The sequence below is a fragment of the Sinocyclocheilus grahami genome, unplaced genomic scaffold (assembly GCF_001515645.1).
Source record: "Sinocyclocheilus grahami isolate Dianchi unplaced genomic scaffold, SAMN03320097.WGS_v1.1 scaffold29.1, whole genome shotgun sequence".
In the NCBI taxonomy this organism is placed as follows: Eukaryota; Metazoa; Chordata; class Actinopteri; order Cypriniformes; family Cyprinidae; genus Sinocyclocheilus; species Sinocyclocheilus grahami.
In genome coordinates this window covers 749,964-772,956 of record NW_015505208.1, presented here as the reverse complement: position 1 = coordinate 772,956, position 22,993 = coordinate 749,964, and the positions used below count along the sequence as shown (strand labels likewise).

Below are 22,993 nucleotides of genomic sequence, written 5' to 3'. Positions count from 1 at the left end.
AAGCAAAAAGAGGACACGACAAGAAATCAGTGGTTAAGTTGCATTTACAACACTGTTCCAGAACAGTTCAACCCAAATATTCAGATGTGTGCAGCACATTTGATGGAGGACTGTTTCCTGATCCTGGCAGAGTAGACTACAATGCCGGCTGTTCTGACTCACAGACTGTAAGTACGTTTTCATTTAAAGGATTTGCCACTGACGATTCAAACGTGAGTTTTGAGCAGTGGAGTAGCGCTTGTTGTTTGTCATTTCTCCGATCACAAATGCAGACATGGTTTTATGTTTACGCGGCGTGATGCAACGCAACGTGTAAAAAGACTGTATAAGTCATTATAATCCGTAATTATGTCCCCACTGAATGCAACAAATGCCTCGTTTATAATGGGTTTTAATGTTTTTGTCTCGTTGCGCCGGGACACGGCATCACAGTATGGTAAGGGGTGTAACATTTCCGTCACATGCTTGAGGTATTCGGCCAATCACAACGCACTGGATCGCTGGCTAATCAGAGCACAAAAGCTTTGTAAAAATCGACGCGTTTCAGAAAGGCGGAGCATAGAGGAGAAATAATAATGTACAGTATGTGGAAAATAATGTGTTTTTTGAACCTTAAACCGCATAAACACATTTCATTACACCAAATACACAAAATAATGTTCTTTTTAGCAACATCATTTGACCCCTTTAAAGTTGTCCAAATGAAGTTCTAAGCAATGCATATTACTTATCAAAAATAAAGTTTTGATATATTTACGGTAGGAAATTTACTAAATATCTTCATGGAACATTACTTAACATTTACTTAATATCCTAATGATTTTTGGCCCATACAATGTATTGTTGGATATTGCTACAAATATACCAATGCTACTTATGATGACTGGTTTTGTGGTCCAGGGTCACAAATATAATACAGTAATTCTTTAATTTTAATAAACATAATTAAATCACAGGTTTGAAAGTGAAGCTATTTGAAAATATTTTATAATGTTTAAAATTAAATGTTACAGAATGAACAGAGCTTGACCTTGGATTGAAGTTTCTATTGATGTGGCTGATGCTGAATTATTGGCTCTGAATCTTCTCACTCTTTTCATTCGTCAGTTGCTGCTCTGCTCATCATGCTCCTTTACATTAGTCACTGTCTCTGTCATTTATGTTTCTTCATTTTTCTCTCCTCCCCATGTGTCCTGCCACAGGTGTGGTCTGTGCTTCACCTGCATCTTTTTTTTTTTGCATCACTTACTCTTTCCTGTTCACTTGGCATCATCCTGTAACATGATCTCTCTCTCTCTCATTTTCTGTATGTGTCATTCTCCCTGATGTTTTGAAGCCTCAGTTGGAATATTAAAATAAATAAATGTAATAATTTTAGTTTCTGAATAATATTTTTAACCTAACATATTGCAGTGTCTAGTAATAACAGCATTATTTAGCAAAAATGTGTAAATTTTATCTTGATTTACATTTATTTTATAAATTTAAATGTACAGTTTTAACTGAACATATTGCAATTTCTAGTTAGAGACATCTCTTGTATGGAAATATGTTGGCAAGTATGAAGTTTATTTATTTATTTTAAATCAGGCATTGGCCATCCATCCATTATTTTATCAAAATTCAGTAACTTTTTATGAATTTAATTGAGATTGTATTCATTTAATTTCTTATTTTTATGAACAAATGCTATATCATGGTGCATTTCCATCAGTATTATTTTCTCCCTTGCTTCTTTATTACCTTAGCTGCTGATTTGAAGGACATTTGTCCGAGGGGTTTTTATTCAGTGCTCGAGGCTGTGTCCAGTTTTACAGCTTTTTTGTAGCTTCTGTTCTCTTTTTTTCTGTTTCCCATTGGCTTTTAATTGTCTTTCTTGTTGCCCCATTAGTTCTCCATCTTCCTCCCTTCCTCTCACTGCTTACTCATTCCTCTCTGGGCTGTCTATCTCTGCCTCTTTATCTCTCTATGTCTTTTTTCTTCTCCATTCTGGATTATGAAATTTTCAGTAGCTGTGCAGCCTGTCATGCATTAAAAAGAGGAAACCCACATGCACTTCTGTTGTGTGTGCGTCTGTACTACAGCAAGCAAATACTGAGAAAGGGCAAATGTATTTTTGTTCATATCTGCACCACTTCTGCATTATTTTTTCATCTCATGTTTCATATGCGGTTGAGTATGGGCTGCTGGTTTTAATGAGTCTTCTCCCGTTTTGTCCCCACAGCATGTAGCTTTTGAACCCTGATGTCACACATGCTGTTGATGTTGCTGAGCAGTGAGCAGATCTTTTTTTTTTTTACTAAGCAGGTCCCAGTATGTAGTTTACATGGTGGCCTGATTCAGTCTGACCCAAATAAATGCAGCTCTTTTCCATCTTTAGTTACGTATACAAAGTGTTATTTACTGAGCTGTGCTTCTTTAACCTAATTTATCATTGTGGATCATATTATGTATATACATTCTTCTGAGGAGTTTCTGCATGTAAAGTGCAGATAATGATGATATGGTGCTGCATAGATTGGCACTCTCCATGGTGCTGAAGAGGGTTTTTTTAGTGTTCCACTAAACTCAAGCATGTAAAAGGAAGTGCAGGGGTGAATCCCATCTCTGCAAATGTACGCCACCTCCCATAAAACTTTGATGGTAGCGAACATATTTTATTTAAACAATTATGAGGTTGTCTACTGAAAGGCTGGTGAGCTTACGCTGACTCGTTCATGGGCTCATATAAATTCAGACTTTTCAGATTCAGTCAGTGATGAGAAGTGAGGTATCCGGGTAAAACCAGGATATATATATATATATATTAACGAACAGTTTATTGAATCTTTAGACAAAATAATTTTTTAAAGTTTGCATATGTGTTTTAAGTTTTATCAGGATTTTTTGCTATTATTGTATGATATAGTGAGAATATGGAACTCACATTCCAGGAGGAAAAAAATCTTAATTTTTTTCATAGGCCCAAACTGAACAAAAATATACAAATTGTTGCATATGTTATGTTGTTATTTAAATGATGAAAAAGTAAGGTGAATTTTCTGTGGCTTGCAAATCAGTGATATTTTTATAACAGTATAGCAGACAGATATAAAATATGCATATTAAAATGCATAGAAATATCAGCTGTCATGCTATTGCTCTCAATAATATTAGTAAGATAACATTTTAATGCTTAGTTTTATTATCAAACCTCTGTCTTTTTAATTGTGGGGGCAAAACTGATGCAAATACATGTTCTCCAAAAGCTTTTATTATGATACATTTTAACACAAAAAAATTATGTGTGGATAATCAAGTAAACTTAAGTTGCTTCAGACCAGCTTATTGAAATATTACTAACAATATCAAAGTTATTCTCTCGTTTACTTTTACAGCAAAAAGATGTGTGCAAACCTTTTAGAATTCTGCTAAAAGTGTAAAAGTATGAAATATCAGAGGACAGAAGGCATGTAGTAAATTGTGTAACAGGTTTTTCAGCAGTTTTGATCATGCTGATAATTTAGAGGCCTTAGAAATGTATGTATCAAATATTCAGTGGACTTTTTAAGGTTAATTAGCCTGTATGTGTATTTCTTTCCTGGAATGTGGCAAAATGGCCTAATGAGTCACTATTGCTTCTCCAAATTCTCTGGTGTGCTCTGCTATTTTCAGTTGTTTAGTCACAGCTCAGGGAAGATCATTTTCTACTTATGTGGTAAATTCTATTGTATGTTATAGTTACGAAACAGAATTTAGTACTGTTTCTTTATTCCCAATCCTATATGTGACTTTAATATTGTTTACAATTTCCACCATTATTTGGTATTTCAAGGGTTAATGATGAAGTGAAAATGTCAACATTTACTCACCCTCGTGTGAAAACTGTCTTTTTCCAACTTTTCCAAAACAAAAAGATTTAATTGAATGAATATCTGGTTGGGTGATTTCATTACAATGGCAGTACATTGCGATTTAATAAAGCAAGCAGGAGTGTCAGCAAATAAGTACAAACGGCTTACTGATAATTTGGTTTTGGTAAACAATAACCCAATATTTAAGCTTTCTTAACAGTAAAATTGTGGTGGACACAGTGGACTCTACGGCTGCAATGGTTCAACTTATGGTTCATTTGTATCACGGTTTAAGAGTCGGTACGGTTCAGTATGTGCTATGTTTAGGGAAAAGATTATACTGTCAAATAAAAAATGAAGAAAATAACAAACAATATAACTACAAGCAACAGCACAAATAAACACACTAGAGCAAAGATACAAATTATATAAACAGTGTTTTTCAGTTTTTTTTAGGTAGGTCTAACATTAGTTTTTAAGTACAGAAATTGAATAAAGTATTCAAATGTAAAATAACATTGCATATTTGACTGTGTAAATTAAAGATGAATCTTTATTAAAGTTACAAACGCAATTTAATCAAGAGCAGTGAGTGATTTCTTTGTTGTTGCTGTTTGATTAATATTAAGAAAGTGCTGTCACTTTAAGAGAATGCACTGATCCAGTGCATTGATACAGTACGTTCAGCCGGCTATGTCTGCTATAGGATACTTACCAAGACGGGCATTTTGACATCATTTTTGTGTGAATTTGTCCATTCAAGGACAAAACTTGAAAGAGAACTCAATATTTGCGTGTGCTCATTGAATGAGTGCACACACAAATATTCTCACGGCGCGCACGAGTTCCCATTCGTGTCTTCTGGCTCTTCAAATTTGAAACTGGCAAGGCTTAAATGAGTTTAGTTTAAACAGATAGTAAAGTGTGCTGTTCAGATCTCACCTGCACATTCGCACTATCAACTCCCGGGCGATGATGGCATAAATTACTGGTATTCGAGCATACGGCACTCGCACTGAACAAAGAGTGACTGGTCGTCCAGGCTTTTTTTTGGTTTGTTTTTTTGGGTTCATCGCTGCTTTTGTAGTGTACTTGGAAGCCAGAATGCAAATACTGAAGCCAGAATGCAAATACAGCGAACAGATATTTATAACATTACAGATGTGTTGTCAGAATTAAGTTGAACCTCTGTGCAAGTGCGTGTCGAACCGTGGGTGGAGAACGGTATGGTTCGATTTTTTACTGAGAACCGTTAAACACCTAGTGGATATCAGTCCAGTAGGTGGCAGAGATGCCACTCTTACATTGCTATTTAGAAAAGGCAGAATTTGATGACAGATTTTTCATTATTTCAATGTATTATTTATTTCTTGTAAAACTATTTGAGATTTTCTTTTAAAGGCGCTATATACAATAAAATGTATTATTATTATTCATTGTTGGGTGAATTAATCCTTCAAGCATCCCCGCAGCCTCATTCTTATGTTCAAATTACAGCCGTGCTGCTATTCAGATCGCTGTGTTGGACTAAATAGCAGCGCTCTCAACCAGTCAAATTCGAGAACCGGAACTAGCTGTTGTATAAAGATTGTTATATAATCTTTAAACTTTATTGTACTCCGGAGACAGTATGGGTGTTTTGCATACAGACTTGTGGATTTACTTTCTTCTTGCCAAAGAATGTGATTTTAATTATTTAGTAGTATATGAAGCAGTATGTCTTCATTATGATGCCTTGTCCTCTAGAAACAGACGTAGGCTTTCAGTATGCGATTATTACTTCTTAAAGTCCAGTTGAATAAGTGATGATGTTTCTCTCTGCTTGCAACTAATCTCTTTCTCTTTGTTGTTCTGTCTTTGTCTTCTCTTTGGCTTGTTCTCTTTTTCCTCTCCACAGACATTTATAGTCCTAAATAAAGGGAAAACAATCTTCCGCTTTAGTGCCACACCTTCCTTGTACATGATAAGCCCTTTTAATCTCGCTAGGCGAATAGCGATTAAAATTTTGATACATTCATATCCTTTTTCAGCTGTTCAAATGTATGTGATGAATGTCTATGCTGTCTCTCTCTACATCAAATATGTAACATGTCTGCTTATTGCTAAAGTGCATGCGATGGTCAGGAATAACGCTATAAATGCAGACTAATATGTTGTAGTTAAGCAGTGTGTTCTAGTGTGGGACTGTAACAGCGTATCAGTGGGTGTGGATGTAGGTGTGAATTTTAGATGCACGGCAACTGTTTTGTTTGACAGTAGAGATGCCAAATAGAGAGAGAAAATGGTGGAGCTCTGTCGCCTGTTTTTAGCACACTGTGTCCTGTTTTGATGCTGGAACCCATGGCTAAGGACATCTCGTTGAGTGGTCATATGCCATGCAGAAGCAGTCTCCCTATTGGCCAATACAGCACAATTTAAAAATGTGCTGTCTTTCTGACCAAATAGTGGCATTTGTTTTATTCCGATTGTGATGTCAATCATGCCACATTAACTCTCAGTTCATTGATAAAATATTTACAGGCAGAGGCATTGCTGTTAATATTGAGCTGAATGGAAACAATAATTTTCAAAACCGCAAAAGATTTTAACTGTAATGCTATTCCCTGTCCTCTGAGGACTAATTTGATGGTTAATGTGGTTGTAGTCCAAACTATTTTTTTTTAACTGCCTACATAAATGACACAAATGAGCTGAAAACTCCCCGTTATGATGTAAGCTCTAGGGCTGGGTGATGTATTAAATATTCACAATTCATTCATGTTTTTTGTGAATATTTTAATTATTCAAACTTGTTATTTGTTGTTACAGTATAAGATATACTGTATACATGAACATGATTAAACATCAATCTCTGTTCATTTAGCGGCAAACATGGAAAACATGTCTTTATCTTTAAGTTAAAGGGGTCATAGGATGCTAATTTCACTTTTACATGTTGTTTGAACATAAATGTGTGTTGGCAGTGTGTACACATCTACCCTATAATGATAAAAATCCACCCAGTGGTTTTGATTTAATCCCTAAAAATAATATACCCTTTTTCAAATCAGGCCATTCTCAGCTTCTTGTCTGTGTGACGTCACACGGACGAAGGCCGCTCCCACAATAGTTGATTGACAATGCCGTCTTACCTTAGACCCACCCTGAGTGAGCTGTAACAGTCCGACTGCCATTATTTCGACGCCAGAGCAGATGTAGACAAGAATGGTTCCATAGCTATTGAGGTGTCCTGTTGTTGGATGTAATAATGAACATAGCAGCCATCATTTACTCTCGACATCTGAGCCGCTGAAGACAGTGGATTACCTTTGTTTGTGAAGGGAATGCGGCCCCTATCTACCTAAATGCGTTTATGTTCGCGCGAATCATTCGTGATCCAGCTTCACTTACAGCAGAAGTGAGTATAAGGTTTTTTTATGAATCTTTGCAATCGCTGTTCCTAATAACGTGCTACTTGGCCAGTTTCGTGGCTAAATGCGGCTTCGTCACCCCACAGAAGAGAGGGGCGGGGTCAGCAGAGCTCATTAGCATTTAAAGCAACATGCAAAAAATGGGTTGATTTCTGCACAGGTGAATTTGACAAGGTAAAAATATTATTTTTTACACTACCATTGAGAAATTTTAACCAAAGTATGTTATAGACTTTTCATTAAGACCCTAAAGAATCATATCAACTTTTGGAAAATGGGCATCCTTATGACCCCTTTAAGGTGTTACGTATTTAATTTGTTAATATTAAATTTTGTTAAATAATTTTGTCTGATACTGTATGCAAAATTATACCTCTTGCATTAAAGATTTTAATCTATTTTGCAACAATGGCTGTTTGGATGAATACATAAAATATATATCAAGTATCAAATAATAAGCTAAAAATATTGAAATATAAATATTGCCTAGCCCTAGCAGTGCTTTACAACTAGCCAAAATTCACAATTTTCTGTCTGTATTTGGCATTCTGTTATTGATGAATGTCCTGATATTTATATTTCCACAGTGAAATGCCACAGTGAAATTTTTTCTGTAATATCCCAGAATTTCCTTAACTGATACCCACAGTATTCAGCATGTTCATTATGTGTACGATTTTGACCAACTGTGTGTTCATGACTTTTAGTAATCCTCCCGAGTGGTCCAAACAAGTAGAGTAAGTATTTATCCTAACCACAGCTTGCCATTCACATCACAAAATATATCATAAATATACACATTCAAAATATAAAGCAGATTTTAGTACCTTTTTCTTAATCCAGTTACTGCTGCTCTTTCCTTCAGGTATACCTTTACTGGAATTTATACGTTTGAATCAACTGTAAAAATCATTGCCCGTGGATTCTGTATAGATGACTTCACATTCCTTAGAGATCCATGGAACTGGCTGGATTTCATGGTCATCTCAATGGCGTAAGTATTCTGCCATTAATGTAATTATGAACCTAGTCTGATTTGTGAGCTATCATTCGGTTAATATCAAATCATGAAAAACAAGTAATTTAACTGGTCAGGATTATTACATTCGCCTGAAACAAATTTCCTCCTCATTCTTGTTTATAATGGATGATGAAAAGAAATACGGGTAAAGCTGCTTGCACACTGAGCTCTTGCTGTATGTGGGGGATGCAGACAACACATTTTCAGCTGTTATATTCTGTCTCTAACCATATGAACATTTTTTAGGTAGCATCTTTATGGATGTGGCAGCTCTGCTCATGTCGTGTCCAGTTTCTCACAGCTCTGCATTTGTCCTTGTGACTGTTTTTCTCCTCATCTCTCTGCTGTTCTGTGGATATACCTGGTTCTTGCACTGATCCAGAATACTCACTCTATTCTTCTCTTCTGAGAATTTTCATCGTTCAGATGTTCCTACCGATCAGTGTTTAGAGCCATTCACCAACAGCACGACTCCTAGCAGCCCACGCAGAAAACTCTCTCTCTTCCTCTCTTTCTCTCTCACACACTGATTCTAGTTCTCATTTTCCATTTTCACTGTATCTGTTATTTATCTGTCATGTTTTCTGCATACAAACCTACGGTCCCCGGGAGGTGACATGGTCGGTTCACTTATTATGTCGTTGTCGTGGCAACGACATAATAACTTGTGGGAACATGATAATATGTCGTGACCACGAGATATTAATTAATGGGAATGTCATATTAACTCGTGGGAACGTTTAATATTTGTATATTATTATTATTATTATTATATTAACTTATTAGGGCTTATTATATTTTTATATTTATTGTTATATATGCTAATTTCCCCTTTCAATTTGTGTATCGCTTTACCTAGCTAACGTTTTGTATAATTATGCTAGCATTTGCTAGCTTACCATATGTTTTGTAAATAAACGCCTGACAATTATGCCAGTAAAATTTTGACTTTATGATTGTATTTATGCCCATGTGTGATGATTTACAAATGAAACTACGTGAATAATTAATTCCTTAACGAAACACTATAGTATTTATAATTATGGTCTATTAATTAGCCGAAATAAAATTAAATATATGTTAAATTTAAACTGCATTCCAGCAAAAATTCCATTCAGCATAATCAAAGCTTTACTGGCATGTCGAGCATTTACAGTAGGCTATTATTTACAAAAGTATTCAGAAAGTTAAGTAAAGAGATCGAAATGAAGGGAAAACTGAATATAAACTAATATAAAAATATAACCAATAATAATAGACTAATAAAAATAATAATAATAATAATAATATACAAATATTACGGGAAAAGACGATCAGTTAATGGACTTACAAGATTGTAGGATTGATAAAATAGTTTTCTTGTAGGCCTATTTTATATTATACACTTTATGTAACATTTATTCATGATAAACTTCATTTGAATGCTGACTATCGCACGTAATACAGTCCGGTAGCCAAGGCCTATGGTTAATATAATAATTTAATAATGCAATAATTTCTATAATAAATAATATAATAATTTTTTAATTCAAAATAAAATACTAATGAATCCATATCTGATAATCCCGGGTTGCTATGGTCACGCAAGTTTGTTTACGCATTATACTCGTGGCCACAAGAAAAATATGTCGTTCCCTCAACATAAGAAGTGGTGGCCACGAGAAATGGATGTGATTCCATCAACATAGCATCTCGAGGCCACGACATAAGGATGTCATTACCTCGACAAAATGATCTCGTGGCCACGACATATTATCACGTTCCCACGAGTTGTTGTGGCCATGACAAAACTAAGTGAACCGAACATGTCACCTCCCGGGCACTGTACAAACCATACCAGACATATTCATCTGAAATATATTGTATGTCACCATATAAGCATGTTTGTTTATAAAAGCTGTTGGGGTGGGAGACAGACATTAGGTTTTGTGTTGTTGTGCCAAATATTATTATTATTATAAGTTATATATTTTATAATATAATAATTATAATATATTATAAAAATCATGAATAGCCGACATATTCTATCTGAAAGATATCTTTAATGTATATTGTCATAGTATGTTTACTTTTTCAACATATAAAATATTCATTATGTTAACATAATAATAATAATAATTACTATTGTTATTATTAAATGCATTATTTTTCTCTTTTTTTGTTAAAATTTGTTTATTTGTCATCAAAATATTGGAATATTTGGCATTTATACTTTGTATTGTGCCTACACTACATTAATTTCCCCTCACCTTATAAGAAACAGATCATCTTAGTCTGCATATGGAAGTCATCAAGTACTAAGTCATGACCATGTCTCCATGTAACTTTGATCTGATCGTTGCAGGTATATAACAGAGTTTGTAAACCTAGGCAATGTCTCAGCTCTGCGCACGTTCAGAGTTCTGAGGGCATTGAAAACAATTTCTGTAATCCCAGGTAAGAGAGTGTGTGGGCGGGAGGGGTCGGGTCGGTGTTCTCTTGGTGTGTCGGTGTGTGTATCTTGGTTTTCTTTTCCTTCCTTTCCCCCCGTAGTGGACAGGTTCTGTGAGTGGCGTACCTCCTGGTGGTTCATTGGCGTGGTGGTGTTCTTGGTGTGTTTGTGGTTGTCATTGGTGTCTGTGTGTGATCCTCCCTTATTTCAGATATGTAACAGAGTTTGTGGACCTGGGGAATGTATCTGCGCTGAGAACATTCAGAGTTCTCCGAGCATTGAAAACTATCTCTGTCATTCCAGGTGAGACGCAGTTTTGACGCTGAGGTTAACGTTCAGTATGATCCCCTATTACTATTCAATTTGAAATCTTTTTTTTTTTAAGCAGAAATTAATTTGGAGAGGACCATTTAATTTGCTTTTTTTTCAATCTCCAAAATGATCAAAAATGGTACTTATACATTTTTGATAGGCTTTGCAGTCTACTATCAATCTCCAGAGTCCTTGGTTTCAACACCCTTTTGCCCCTTTAGAAACTTCAGAGCAGATTAGAGCAAATTAGAAAGCTTTAGCGACCAAACCTCTTTAACCTCTTTCATGTAGGCAAAAACGTATCTATGAACAAACCCTGTTCTGGGTTGAACTCAAGCTACTGTATTATTTGTAGGTTTGTTGTTGAGATCTTGCTAAAGCAGATCTTTGTGTTACATAAGGCATGTTTTATTTCAGATTTTAACAGTAAGGACTTTAGATAAAAGCTAATTGTAGAATTCACTAGTGTGTGAGCTTGTATGTTTCTCAAAAATCTAACTATAAAGGTATATGAACACATTCATTTTGTTGATTAATATATATTAGGAAACAAGTAGACCTTTTCAAGCTAGCCCCCTGGCCTCAGAGCACTAGAGTAGATATTTTTAACAAGCTATGTTTTGTTCCCCAAAATGAAAATTGCATAGCTCTCAGTGAGTTCCCAAAGAATATACTTTTTACTTATTTATGAAGACTGCCAAGCCTAGTTTGTGGACATAGTTTATGCTGCATGATGCTTTGGAAGTCACTTGCTTTTATAGTATTAGCCTACTAAGTGCTTGGCTGCCTTTTATTTTTTTGACAATTCATTTTTCTTCACTTTTTTTCCCTTTATGTTGTATGAAACTCACAAATTGCACCTGGACATAAAATAAGAATAGTGCAGATGGTTAAGGAAATTATTATTTTTTTTAATCTGTTTCAGATGAGTTAAATTGTTTCATTTTTATCTGTACAGTTGTTTTTATTTTATTCTGAGGCTTTGCAAAAATTCCAGACCTTTAGCTTAATGTCTTGACACATTAGTGTCATATGCAAGTCATTTTCGGTGAAATAACAGGATTTATTTAGCTGACTAGGTTTTACTGCAAGTCATATTTGTCATCCTGTATTATTTTCAGTAAGGCTATGAACTAAAGTCTACTCATCAAATCTCTGAGCCCTGCAAGATTTTTTTATGTTTTTGTGGGGTTTATGGGCAATAGGATTGTAGCATATCAATAGTAATTTGAATGTCTGCTGTCCTGAAGGTAAAGCAGCTATTTTGTATTTGGGAGGGAGTTATGGAGGGGTCAGTGCAGTTCTGATGATGTTTAGCTCAGCATGTCTGATGGAGCCATGCAAGATTTTTATACTGGACTTGTTTCTGTTCAGCCTTCGAACTGAAATGACCTGCATGCAGTCTTCACCCCCCTAGTCCCTGCTTGCTTTATTCTCCCCATGTCATGGCCCTCTGGTTGTGCTGCAGTATTTATAGACAACTGGATGTCAGGCTGTTCTCACTGTTTCAGGGAGCCCTCCCATTATTGTCAAGAGAATTCTTTGAAGGTTATCCTTTGAGAACATTTAACTTCTATTATGGAATGCTGGAATTCAAAAAGGTTTCAGGACAAATATTTGCATTTCCTGAAATAATATATTAAATGTTGTAGGCATTTATTAAACCATGTTTAAGCAGAAAAGCGAATTATTCATCTGAATAGAGCAAATGACGAGATGGCTCCCAAACAGTATGTGCGTAAAGACACTTAAAGTGTATTTTGTGGTTCTGTTATTTATACATTGTCATTGTGAATTAAAATAAGGATACAAGGTATGATATTATGAAAAAATTATAAATTATGCTGAAGGGCACCCTTAAGCATCCATATCAGTGGTTCTCAACTGGTTTTGTTTCAGGTGCTAGATTTACATTTACAAACAGTTTCATACTCTTGGCAGCCAGTTATTTATCATACAAAACTCATTAGGCCAAAAAACATGTTTATGATGAAGGCCATGTCAAGCATCATAGTCATGATTCTACCAAGTAACAGATGATTTTTGCGTTTTATTGGATGCCTGACCTATGATATCAACAACAAATGGTATGGGAAATGTTTTCTCCCTCTTTTGAAAAGTAATATTTACTTTCGATAGATATAGATAGATAGATAGAAATAAAGGAATGTATTGCATAACAATTGCGTTGTTCCCTGCAATCAGAAAATACCTGCACACCACCAGCTGAGAACCACAGATCTACATAATATGTACACAAGACATATACATGAAACGTAGATGGCCTCACATCTAAAAATGTGAATTCCTCACATCATGCCTTGAGACTCCTTTTATACACTTCTGAGACACACATGCAACTGTCTTTGCCTTTTTGTGTGTGTGTGTTTGTGTGCGCGTGCGTGCGTGCATATTTGTGCGTTTATGTGTGTGCATATTCGATATCTCAAAGGTCTGAAGACCATTGTTGGCGCTTTGATCCAGTCGGTGAAGAAGCTGTCAGATGTGATGATCCTCACCGTTTTCTGCCTCAGTGTCTTTGCCCTCATTGGTCTGCAGCTCTTCATGGGAAATCTGCGGCAAAAGTGTGTCATCTGGCCCATCAACATCACAGAACTATTCCAGGCCAATGGCACCCATGCATTCAACTGGGATGAGTACATCATGAATGATAGTGAGCTTTTGTTTAGTTTGTCACACAAATTATAAAAACAGTTAAGACAATATATTAGTTCCTGCTTATCGTGCATTGCTTTAGCTGCTATGTAACACTCATTTAAAGTTAATCGTTAATAAAAACAAAGAATTAACTACATCTATAATAACTATAATATAATGACTACATATATTTAGATTTTTTTATATTTCATATTTATAAATTAATAATTTAACACTGTGTAATATATATATATATATATATATATATATATATACATTATGATGTTGTAATGTCCGAATTCACTTGAAGCATTTAAATGCTAATAATTTTAATATTGGGTGTTTATCTGCCTTTATCGGTTTTGGACATAAATTTAATTGTTTGAAAAGTACAAAATAGTCTAGTTAACATTTTCTGTCTATTTTTGTCATCAGCCAATTTCTACTTCCTGCCGGACCAGCTAGATGCTCTGCTGTGTGGAAACAGCTCTGATTCAGGGTGAGTGTCTGGCCTTCTCCTTCACAACATAATTACAAAACTATAAATGACATAATACAGACATTAAAAATAATAAACAACACTTACTTGTTAAAAAAGACAAAACAAACAAGAGCTCACTGAGACTCTGACAAATGTTTTATGCTAATCCATAGACTGATGCCAAGTCATTATTGGGTTATGTGCTTCTTTCCCCTCTCAGTCGCTGTCCTGAAGGCTACACATGCATGAAGGCTGGTCGCAATCCAAACTATGGGTACACCAGCTTTGACAGTTTTGGCTGGGCTTTCCTGGCTCTATTCCGCCTCATGACGCAGGACTTTTGGGAGAACTTGTACCAGCTGGTGAGGGCGTGGTCTTTTTTTTCCCCCTCTTTCATCACTTTCAGTCCCATTTATAGATTTTTTTTCTCAGTAATCTCAATTTTGCTACTGAGCAAATGAATCTTTTTGAAATCAAATAAGATATGTGTATGTAAATAAAATTAAAATGGCTAAATTATACTGGTCTAACTTTGCACAATTAAATAGTCACATTTAATTATTTGCATTTAGAATGCAAATTAAACAAACTCAGTGCTTGAGGGACCCTCATGCCTTTTATACTTAATACTACATTTGTAAAGAACAGAAAATATGTAATTAGCAACTGTGATGATATGGATCTCTCAAAATCCTTTTTCCCAGTTATTTTGTCGCAGTTGGTTGTGTTTTCATTAGTTCAATATTCTTTAAGTGTAAATTTCTCACACATGAGAAAGTGTTTAGGATCAGCCACAATATTTATGCCGCTGCAGACAGCCCTCGTTGTGCAGGATGCACACAAACTCACTGAACCCTTTGGGATCAGGAGCAGTAATGGACAGCTAGAAGACTAGAAGACTAAATAGTAAAATGCTAAATATAGCTTGAGCTCTAGTTGATTCTGTACTCTTACATGTAGATGCAAGCATAGCCATCTAGACACCCTGTCTTTTATCTCAGCACTAGATAGCCTATTGTTACTGATAAACAGATACAATTTTCATGTTTATTTTAATCTGTTGTCAAGAAACATGAAAACTAATTCCATTATTAAATAAGAATTATTATATGACTTGACATTTGTATTGATTAAATTGAATAAAAATTTTATAGTTGTCTCTTAAGTAGTTTTAATACAGTCGAATGAACTGAATGTTATAGACCCTGTATTCAACAATCGAATGCATTTGTTCCTAGAAGACAGGTAATTGCAGTTCTTTTAAAGCTTATAAGAAATATCACTCCTTATAAGTTAGGCTTCATATTTTCTCATTATTTTGTCAGGCAAACCAACTGTACTATTAAAAACCATGAAATTACTGGTTATCTTTCTGATCTTCTCTTTTTAATTTTCTCACTCCAAACAGTCTCACTGTTTTCACACCAGCATCTCAGGATGCCAGTGGCTGCCTTGAGCCAGTCTATTTAAAAGAACACATGCATGAATGTATGCTTAAATGTATGTTTGTATAGTTGCATTCTTTGCACAAGTAGGTCAAATAGAAGCGACGAGGCTCAGAATAATGAACTGACATTTGCATTTTTACAGCGAGTGCATCTCTGCCACTTGTATATTAGTGAAATAGTATGGACAAAATCCCTGAATATTATTATGAGCGTTGAGAAATTCTTCTCTGTGTGTGTGTGTTAAAAAAACAAACCATTTTCTATTCTGATGTATGAAGCTCTGTAATATAATATGATTTGCCCCTCATCCACAGACCCTGAGAGCAGCGGGGAAGACCTACATGATTTTCTTTGTGCTGGTGATCTTTGTTGGCTCATTCTACCTTGTGAATCTGATCCTGGCTGTGGTGGCCATGGCATATGAAGAACAGAACCAGGCCACTATGGAAGAGGCGGAGCGAAAGGAGGTGGAGTTTAAAGCCATGCTGGAACAGCTGAAGAAACATCAGGAGGAAGTACAGGTCAGGCAATGATTTAATGCTTATAATAAGGGTCTAATAAATGTGTTTTAGTGCAGTGTTTGCCTGCTGGTTTCTAATTGTGGAATTTTTATATTTTAAATTTGATTTTGTGACTACAATCAAAACGAATTAAACTCAGAGTAATTTAGATGAATGATTGATACATTTTGTGACTGCAGTGTAACGCAATGGCGACATCGGCGGGGACGGTGTCTGAGGACGTGGTGGAGGATGATGGTGATGGAGGTGGGAACTTTTCCTGCAGCTCATCTGAGATGTCTAAACTCAGCTCCAAAAGTGCCAAAGAGCGACGCAACCGCAAGAAGAAGTGGCGGCAGAAAGAGCAGGACAAGGAGAAAGGGGACAGTGAGAAGTTTGTCAAATCCGAATCGGATGATGGAAGCAGGAGGAGCAGATTCCGTTTCCCTGACAACCGTTTAGGACGTAGGAGTTCTATAATGAACCAGGTAAAGTGACTTCTGTTTTTGTTGTTGTTGTTTTGTTCTGTTAAAGGGGTCATCGGATGCAAAATTCACTTTTAATTGTTGTTTGAACTGAAATGTGTCTTGGCAGTGTGTGTATATAACCACCCTATAATGATATAAATCTACCCAGTGTTTTTTTTTAAATCTTAATAAATCATAAGCAGTGTCTCAGAGTGATGTAGTTCTGCACAGGCCTTTTTTACCTTAGACACTGGCTTTTTACCTTAGACCCGCCCTGAATGAGCTGTCAACAGTCCGCCATTGTTTCGACACCGGAGCAGGTGTAGACAAGAATGTCTCCTAAGCGACTGAGGTGTTTTGTTGTTGGATGTAATAATGAACATAGCAGTCGTCATTTAATCTCTAAATATGATATGTCTATCTGCCTCTGAAGAGGCAAGGATTACTTGTTTTTGTTTTTGAAGAGAATGCACCCCCCCAATCTACCTAAATGCGTTTATGTTCGTGCGAATCATTCGTGATCCAGCTTCACCTACAGAAGAAGCGAGTAAATACATTTTTTTAATGAATCTTTGCAAATCGCCTTTCCTAATAATGTGCTAGTTAGCAAGTTCTGCGACGAACTAAAGTTAAAGGGGTCATAGGATGCTACATGCACTTTTACAAGTTATTTGAACTGAAATGTGTGTTGGCAGTGTGTGTACACAACCACCCTATAATGATAAAAATCCACTCAGTGTTTTTTTTATCTCGTTAAATGTTTTCCCCTTTCTCAAATCGAGCCGATACCTCCCACGATAGTTTGATTGACAGTAGCGTTTCAGCACAGACTGGACTGGTGTCTTACCTCAGACCCGCCCTGAGTCCGCCATTGTTTCACCACCGGAGCAGATGTAGACAAGAATGACTCCTAACAAGCGATTGAGGTGTTCTGTTGTTGGATGTAATCATGAACATAGCAGTCGTCATTTACTCCTGACATCTGAGCCGCTGAACTCGCAGTTGTTTCTGAAGGGAATGCTCCCCCGATCTGCCTAAATGCATCTATGTTCGCGCGAATCATTCATGATCCAGCCTCATCTACAGAAGAAGTGAGTATAATGTTTTGTAATGAATCTTTGCAAATCGCCTTTCCTAATAATGTGCTAATTAGCAAGTTTCACGATGAATGCGGCTAAAGTAAACAGTCTCTCTGAGAGCAGCTCGGAAGAGAGGGGCAGGGTCAGTAGAGCTCATTAACATTTAAATGGAAATGCTACAAAAACGGCTTGATCTAAAAAGAGCTGTTTTTGACAGGGTTTTCATTAAGACCCTAAAGAATCATATCAATTTGTGGAAAATGGGCATCATATGACCCCTTTAACAGTCTAGAGCGGGGATCCTCAAATCTGGCCCACGAGATCCACTTTCCTGCAGAGTTTAGCTCTAACCCTAATCAAACACACCTGAGCAAACTAATCAGTGTCTTCAGGATCATTAGAAAATCACAGGTAGGTGAGTTTGATCAGGGTTGGAGCTAAACTCTGCAGCGCATTGGCCCTCCAGGGCAAGATTTGAGGAACCCTGGTCTAGAGAATGGCTTGTCACCAAATGGAAGAGAGGGGCGGAGTGAGCAGAGCTCATTAGCATTTAAAGGGACATGCACCGAACATATGTGAATATAGCTGTTTTTGACAAGGTAAAAAGGGTGTTGTTTTATACTACCATAGAGAAATTTTAACCAAAGTATGTTATAGACTTTTCGTTAAAGGGGTCATATGATGCGATTTCAATTTTTCCTTTCTCTTTGGAGTGTTACAAGCTCTTGGTGCATAAAGAATATCTGTAAAGTTGCAAAGACTAAAGTCTCAAATCCAAAGAGATATTCTTTATAAAAGTTAAGAGTCAACCACGCCTACCTAAAACGGCTCGTTCTTACACGCCCCCACATATCTACGTCACTATATGGGAAGATGGCCAAAGAAAGAAGGCCATATCGTGAAGGCACTGTGTTTCGTTGTGAAAGCGAAACTACTTTCGATATCCGCTTCGTCATGCCTGGATCTGATCCATGCTGGTCGCTGAGGAAATACGTCAACTTCGCGCTGTGGATCGCCGGATCGGCTTTCACCGTGGACGAAGCGGAGTCCAGCCCGGGGTCGTCACATGTGGTTGCCGCAAGCCCGCCGGATGCTCCTTCGTCGAATCCACTGGCTGCGCCGTTTTCAAGCCCGCCCGCCTCTACTCACTCAAGCCGGCCTCCGCATACTCTAGGCTGCGGCTCACTTAAGGACGCGGTGTGTGACGCTTTTTCGTTGTGAAAGCGAAACTACTTTGTTTAGCCTTCCAAAAGAGGACACGACTAGAAATCAGTGGTTAAGTTGTATTTACAACACTGTTCCAGAACAGTTTAACTCAAATATTCAGATGTGTCCAGCGCATTTTATGGAGGACTGTTTCCTGATCCTGGTAGAGTAGACTACAATGCCGGCTGTTCTGACTCACAGACTATAAGTAAGTTTTTTATATTTAAAGAATTTGCCACTGACGATTCAAATGCAAGTTTTTTGGGCAGGGGGGAGTAGCGCTTGTTGTTTGTCATTTCTCCGATCACAAATGCAGACATGGTTTTATGTTACGCTCCGGCCGGACAGGGCATCACAGTATGGTAAGGGGCGTAACATTTCAGATTTCAGTCACACGCTTGAGGTATTCGGCCAATCACAGCAGACTGGATAGCTGGCCAATCAGAGCACACTTCGCTTTTCAGACCGATGAGCTTTGTAAAAATCTACATGTTTCAGAAAGGCGGGGCATAGAGGAGAAACAATAATGTACAGTATGTAGAAAATAATGTGTTTTTTTTACCTTAAACCGCATAAACACATTTCATTACACCAAATACACAAAATAATGTTCTTTTTAGCAGCATCATATGACCCCTTTAAGACCCTAAAGAATCATATCAACTTGTGGAAAATGGGCATCCGATGACCCTTTTAAAGACAAATGGCATAGAAAATATTCAGAATACTTGAATATTATTTATTTTATGGCTAATAATACAATTCTGTTATTTAAAATGTTTGCCTTCTTGTCACCATAATTTTATATGTGACCCTGGACCACAAAACTTAAGTGTCTTAAGTGTCAATTTTTCGAAATTGAGATTTATACATCATCTGAAAGCGGAATAAATAATCTTTCCATTGATGCATTGTTAGGATAGGACAATATTTGGCCGATATAAAACTATTTGAAAATCTGGAATCTGAGGGTGCAAAAAAATCTAAATATCGAGAAAATCGCCCTTAAAGTTGTCCAAATGAAGTTTGATATATTTACAGTAGGAAATTTACAAAATATCTTCATGGAACATGATGTTTACTTAATATTCTAATGATTTGTGGTATAAAAGAAAAATTGATCATTTTGACTCATACAATGTATTTTTGGCTATTGCTACAAATATACCCCAGCGACTTAAGACTAGTTTTGTGCTCCAGGGTCACATATTATATACAAAAATTATATACAGTATAATTAATATAAAGAAATTATTGAACAATTAATAATACAATTAATGAAAATAAATACAAATATATAAATAAACTGTACCAGGAAACTATAACAAGGTTGTAGTTAGTGATTAGAAAAATAATGAAAAATATTTGCTTGGTCATTTTATTCTTAAAATAACATTAAAATTGTGAAAATTCTGATTTTGTACTGGTTTTATATTTCTTTCATATACGGTTTCATATTTCTTTTTAAATGAGAAAAAAATTGGTAAAATCCTTTAACAATTGAAAATATTTAAAAATTCAGATTTTGTGCAATTTTTTTATGTTGGATTTTGTCAACGTCAATTTCTTATAGGTGGGAAAAGCCAACAAAATTGCCTTTTTTGTGCCCCTGTTGCTTTTAAAGGGGTCATCGAATGCAAAATTCACTTTTACATGTTGTTTGAACATAAAATTATAAAAATCCACCCAGCGGGTTTTTTTTTAATCCCTATAAATGATATCCCATTTCTTAAATTCAGCCGTTGTGAGCTTCTTGGCTGTGTGACGTCACACAGACCCAGGCCCCTCCCACGATTATTGATTGACACTGGCTTTTTACCTTAGACCTGCCCTGAGTGAGCTGTCAGCAGTCCGCCATTGTTTCAATGCCGGAGCAGGTGTATTCACACGGGGCGTCGGCGTCAACGCCTCTCGTTTACTTTTAGTGGAGTGACGTCAAACGTTGCTGAAATTAATTGTGAGTCCGTCACGTCGCGCCGCATTGGGTCCGTTGCTCGCGGTAGAAGTTGAGAACTTTTCAAGCGCCAACGCAGGCGTCAGCCAGTCAGATCACTTTATGCAAATACCCTGGTGCAGACACTAGCCAATCGCGTTCATACAACACCAGAAAACTAACGCCCTCCATCAAGCGTCGACAGCGACGCCCCGTGTGAATGTACCGTAAGGTTGTTTTATGAATCTTTGTGAATCGCCTTTCCTAATAATGTGCTAGTTAGCAAGTTCCACGACTAAAGTTTACAGTCTCATGAGAACTGCTCGTCACCCCACAGAAGAGAGGGGCGGGGTGAGCAATGCTCATTAGCATGTCAAGGGACATGCACTAAAATGGCTTGCTGTTTTTGACAAGGTAAAAAGGGTGTTGTTTTACACTACCATTGAGAAATTTTAACCAAAGTATGTTATAGACTTTTCATTAAGACCCTAATGAATCATATCAACTTTTGGAAAATGGGTATCCGATGACCCCTTTAAGAAGTAACTGGAAAAGTTCCTAATGTCTGTGACTTATGTCCAACATTCGACTGTCGAGAGCAAGTGTGTAAAACCAAAGATGTCAGCTTTTCGATCTGTCTCTCTGTCTTTCCTGCCTTCAGTCTCTGCTCAGCATCCCAGGCTCACCATTCCCTTCAAGGCGCAACAGTAAGAGCAGCATCTTCAGCCGCTGTAAGGACGGAGGCTCGGAGAATGAGTTTGCAGATGATGAACACAGCACGGTTGAGGAGTACGACGAGCGGCGCGATTCGTTCTTAAGCCCACAACGTCGCAGCAGCTACACAGGTTACTACGGCAAGCGCAACAGCACTGTGGATTGCAATGGAGTGGTCTCTCTCATCGGGCCGGGGCCTGGCGGACGCCTACTGCCTGAGGTGATAATAGATAAGGCAGCCACTGATGACAGCGTAAGGAAGTCTAAGAGTAGATCAGTCTAGGCATGGGCATTATCAATCTCTGAACCTTGGCTCTCTCTGTTTGGCTCTCTCTCTTTCTGATGCATTTGCGTAATGGTTATTTTGACTTGGCTCTAAAATTAGCTCTCTTTCAGTTGAGGACTGCTCTCAAAGCCTGTGTGATATGCTGCCCTCCTATGCCAGTTTGAAATTAGTGAACAAGCTGCTAACTATATATAGTTTTCAGTAAATGAACCACTAATATTTATAAAACTGTATTTTTATACACTACCATTCAAACGTTTGGGGTTGGAATTTTTTTTAAATGTTTTTGAAAGAAGTCAGTAATATTGTGAAATATTATTAAATTTTTAATACTTGTTTTCTATTTTAATATATTTTATGTAATTTATTCCTGTAATGGCAAAGCTGAATCTTCAGCAGTCTTCAGTGTCACATGATCCTTCAGAAATCAGTCTAATATGCTGATTTGTTGCACTAAAACATTTTTTTATTGTCAATGTTGAAAATGGTTATGCTGCTTAATATCTTCATGGAATTCATGTTTTCTTAAGGATTCTTTGATGACTAGAAAGTTCAATAGAACAGCCTTTATTTAAATTAGATCTTTTGTAGCATTGTTTATTTTAAACATACATTTTCTCTTTTGATACATTTTAATGCATCCTTGTTAAATAAATAAAAAATCTTGCTAACCCCAAAATTGTTAATGGTAATGTATGTCTTAGTAGTAGGAATTAGAATTCATTGCATCATCTCATTACACCCCACAAGCAAAATCTTTCTTCATTTTTTCATACTTATTTATTTATTTTAACTTACATGTCAACTCAATGTCCTTTGTAATTGTATTTCATTTTATATTCACGCAAAGGTGAATTAACCATGAAATTCTTCCACTTCCACCCTCTAGCCTTCAATTCTCTTTTCATATTTTCTCTTAATCTACATTTTTTTTGTATACCATGTGTTTTTTTCTTCTTTATAGTGTATACATGCATTTTGTCCCCTTATTTTAATGATCAGCACCATTTCTTCGTACTGTTATTATAATGAAAGCATTGTAGTTAGCATGGTAGTCTGCTAGCTTTATGAATCGTATATAGCTTCAGATCTTCAGCATGAGGTTAATGGATCATGATATTTATTCCATTCTTCTCTTGACTTCTTAGACTGAATGCATGCTGATGCATGCTGACTGGATCTCCTAAAATCTGGAGATGCAGGGGCTTCAGATG

The 22,993-nt window shown here is 36.5% G+C and overlaps 1 protein-coding gene across 3 annotated transcripts in view; it reads left to right on the top strand.

Moving 5' to 3' along the window:
- The window catches only part of scn8aa (sodium channel, voltage gated, type VIII, alpha subunit a), a 66,466-nt gene that overhangs the window by 14,813 nt on the left and 28,660 nt on the right, over positions 1-22,993 (top strand). Inside the window, exons 3-12 of one of the 3 annotated variants that reach the window (XM_016256587.1) lie at positions 5,731-5,849; positions 7,891-7,980; positions 8,109-8,237; positions 10,907-10,998; positions 13,460-13,681; positions 14,101-14,164; positions 14,367-14,508; positions 15,909-16,115; positions 16,295-16,582; positions 21,441-21,713. In XM_016256587.1, coding sequence (XP_016112073.1) covers positions 5,731-5,849; positions 7,891-7,980; positions 8,109-8,237; positions 10,907-10,998; positions 13,460-13,681; positions 14,101-14,164; positions 14,367-14,508; positions 15,909-16,115; positions 16,295-16,582; positions 21,441-21,713 — 1,626 coding nt within the window. Of the gene's footprint in view, positions 1-5,730; positions 5,850-7,890; positions 7,981-8,108; positions 8,238-10,608; positions 10,701-10,906; positions 10,999-13,459; positions 13,682-14,100; positions 14,165-14,366; positions 14,509-15,908; positions 16,116-16,294; positions 16,583-21,440; positions 21,747-22,993 lie in introns of all 3 variants that reach the window. The other 2 variants (XM_016256571.1, XM_016256579.1) reach the window with 2 other exon arrangements.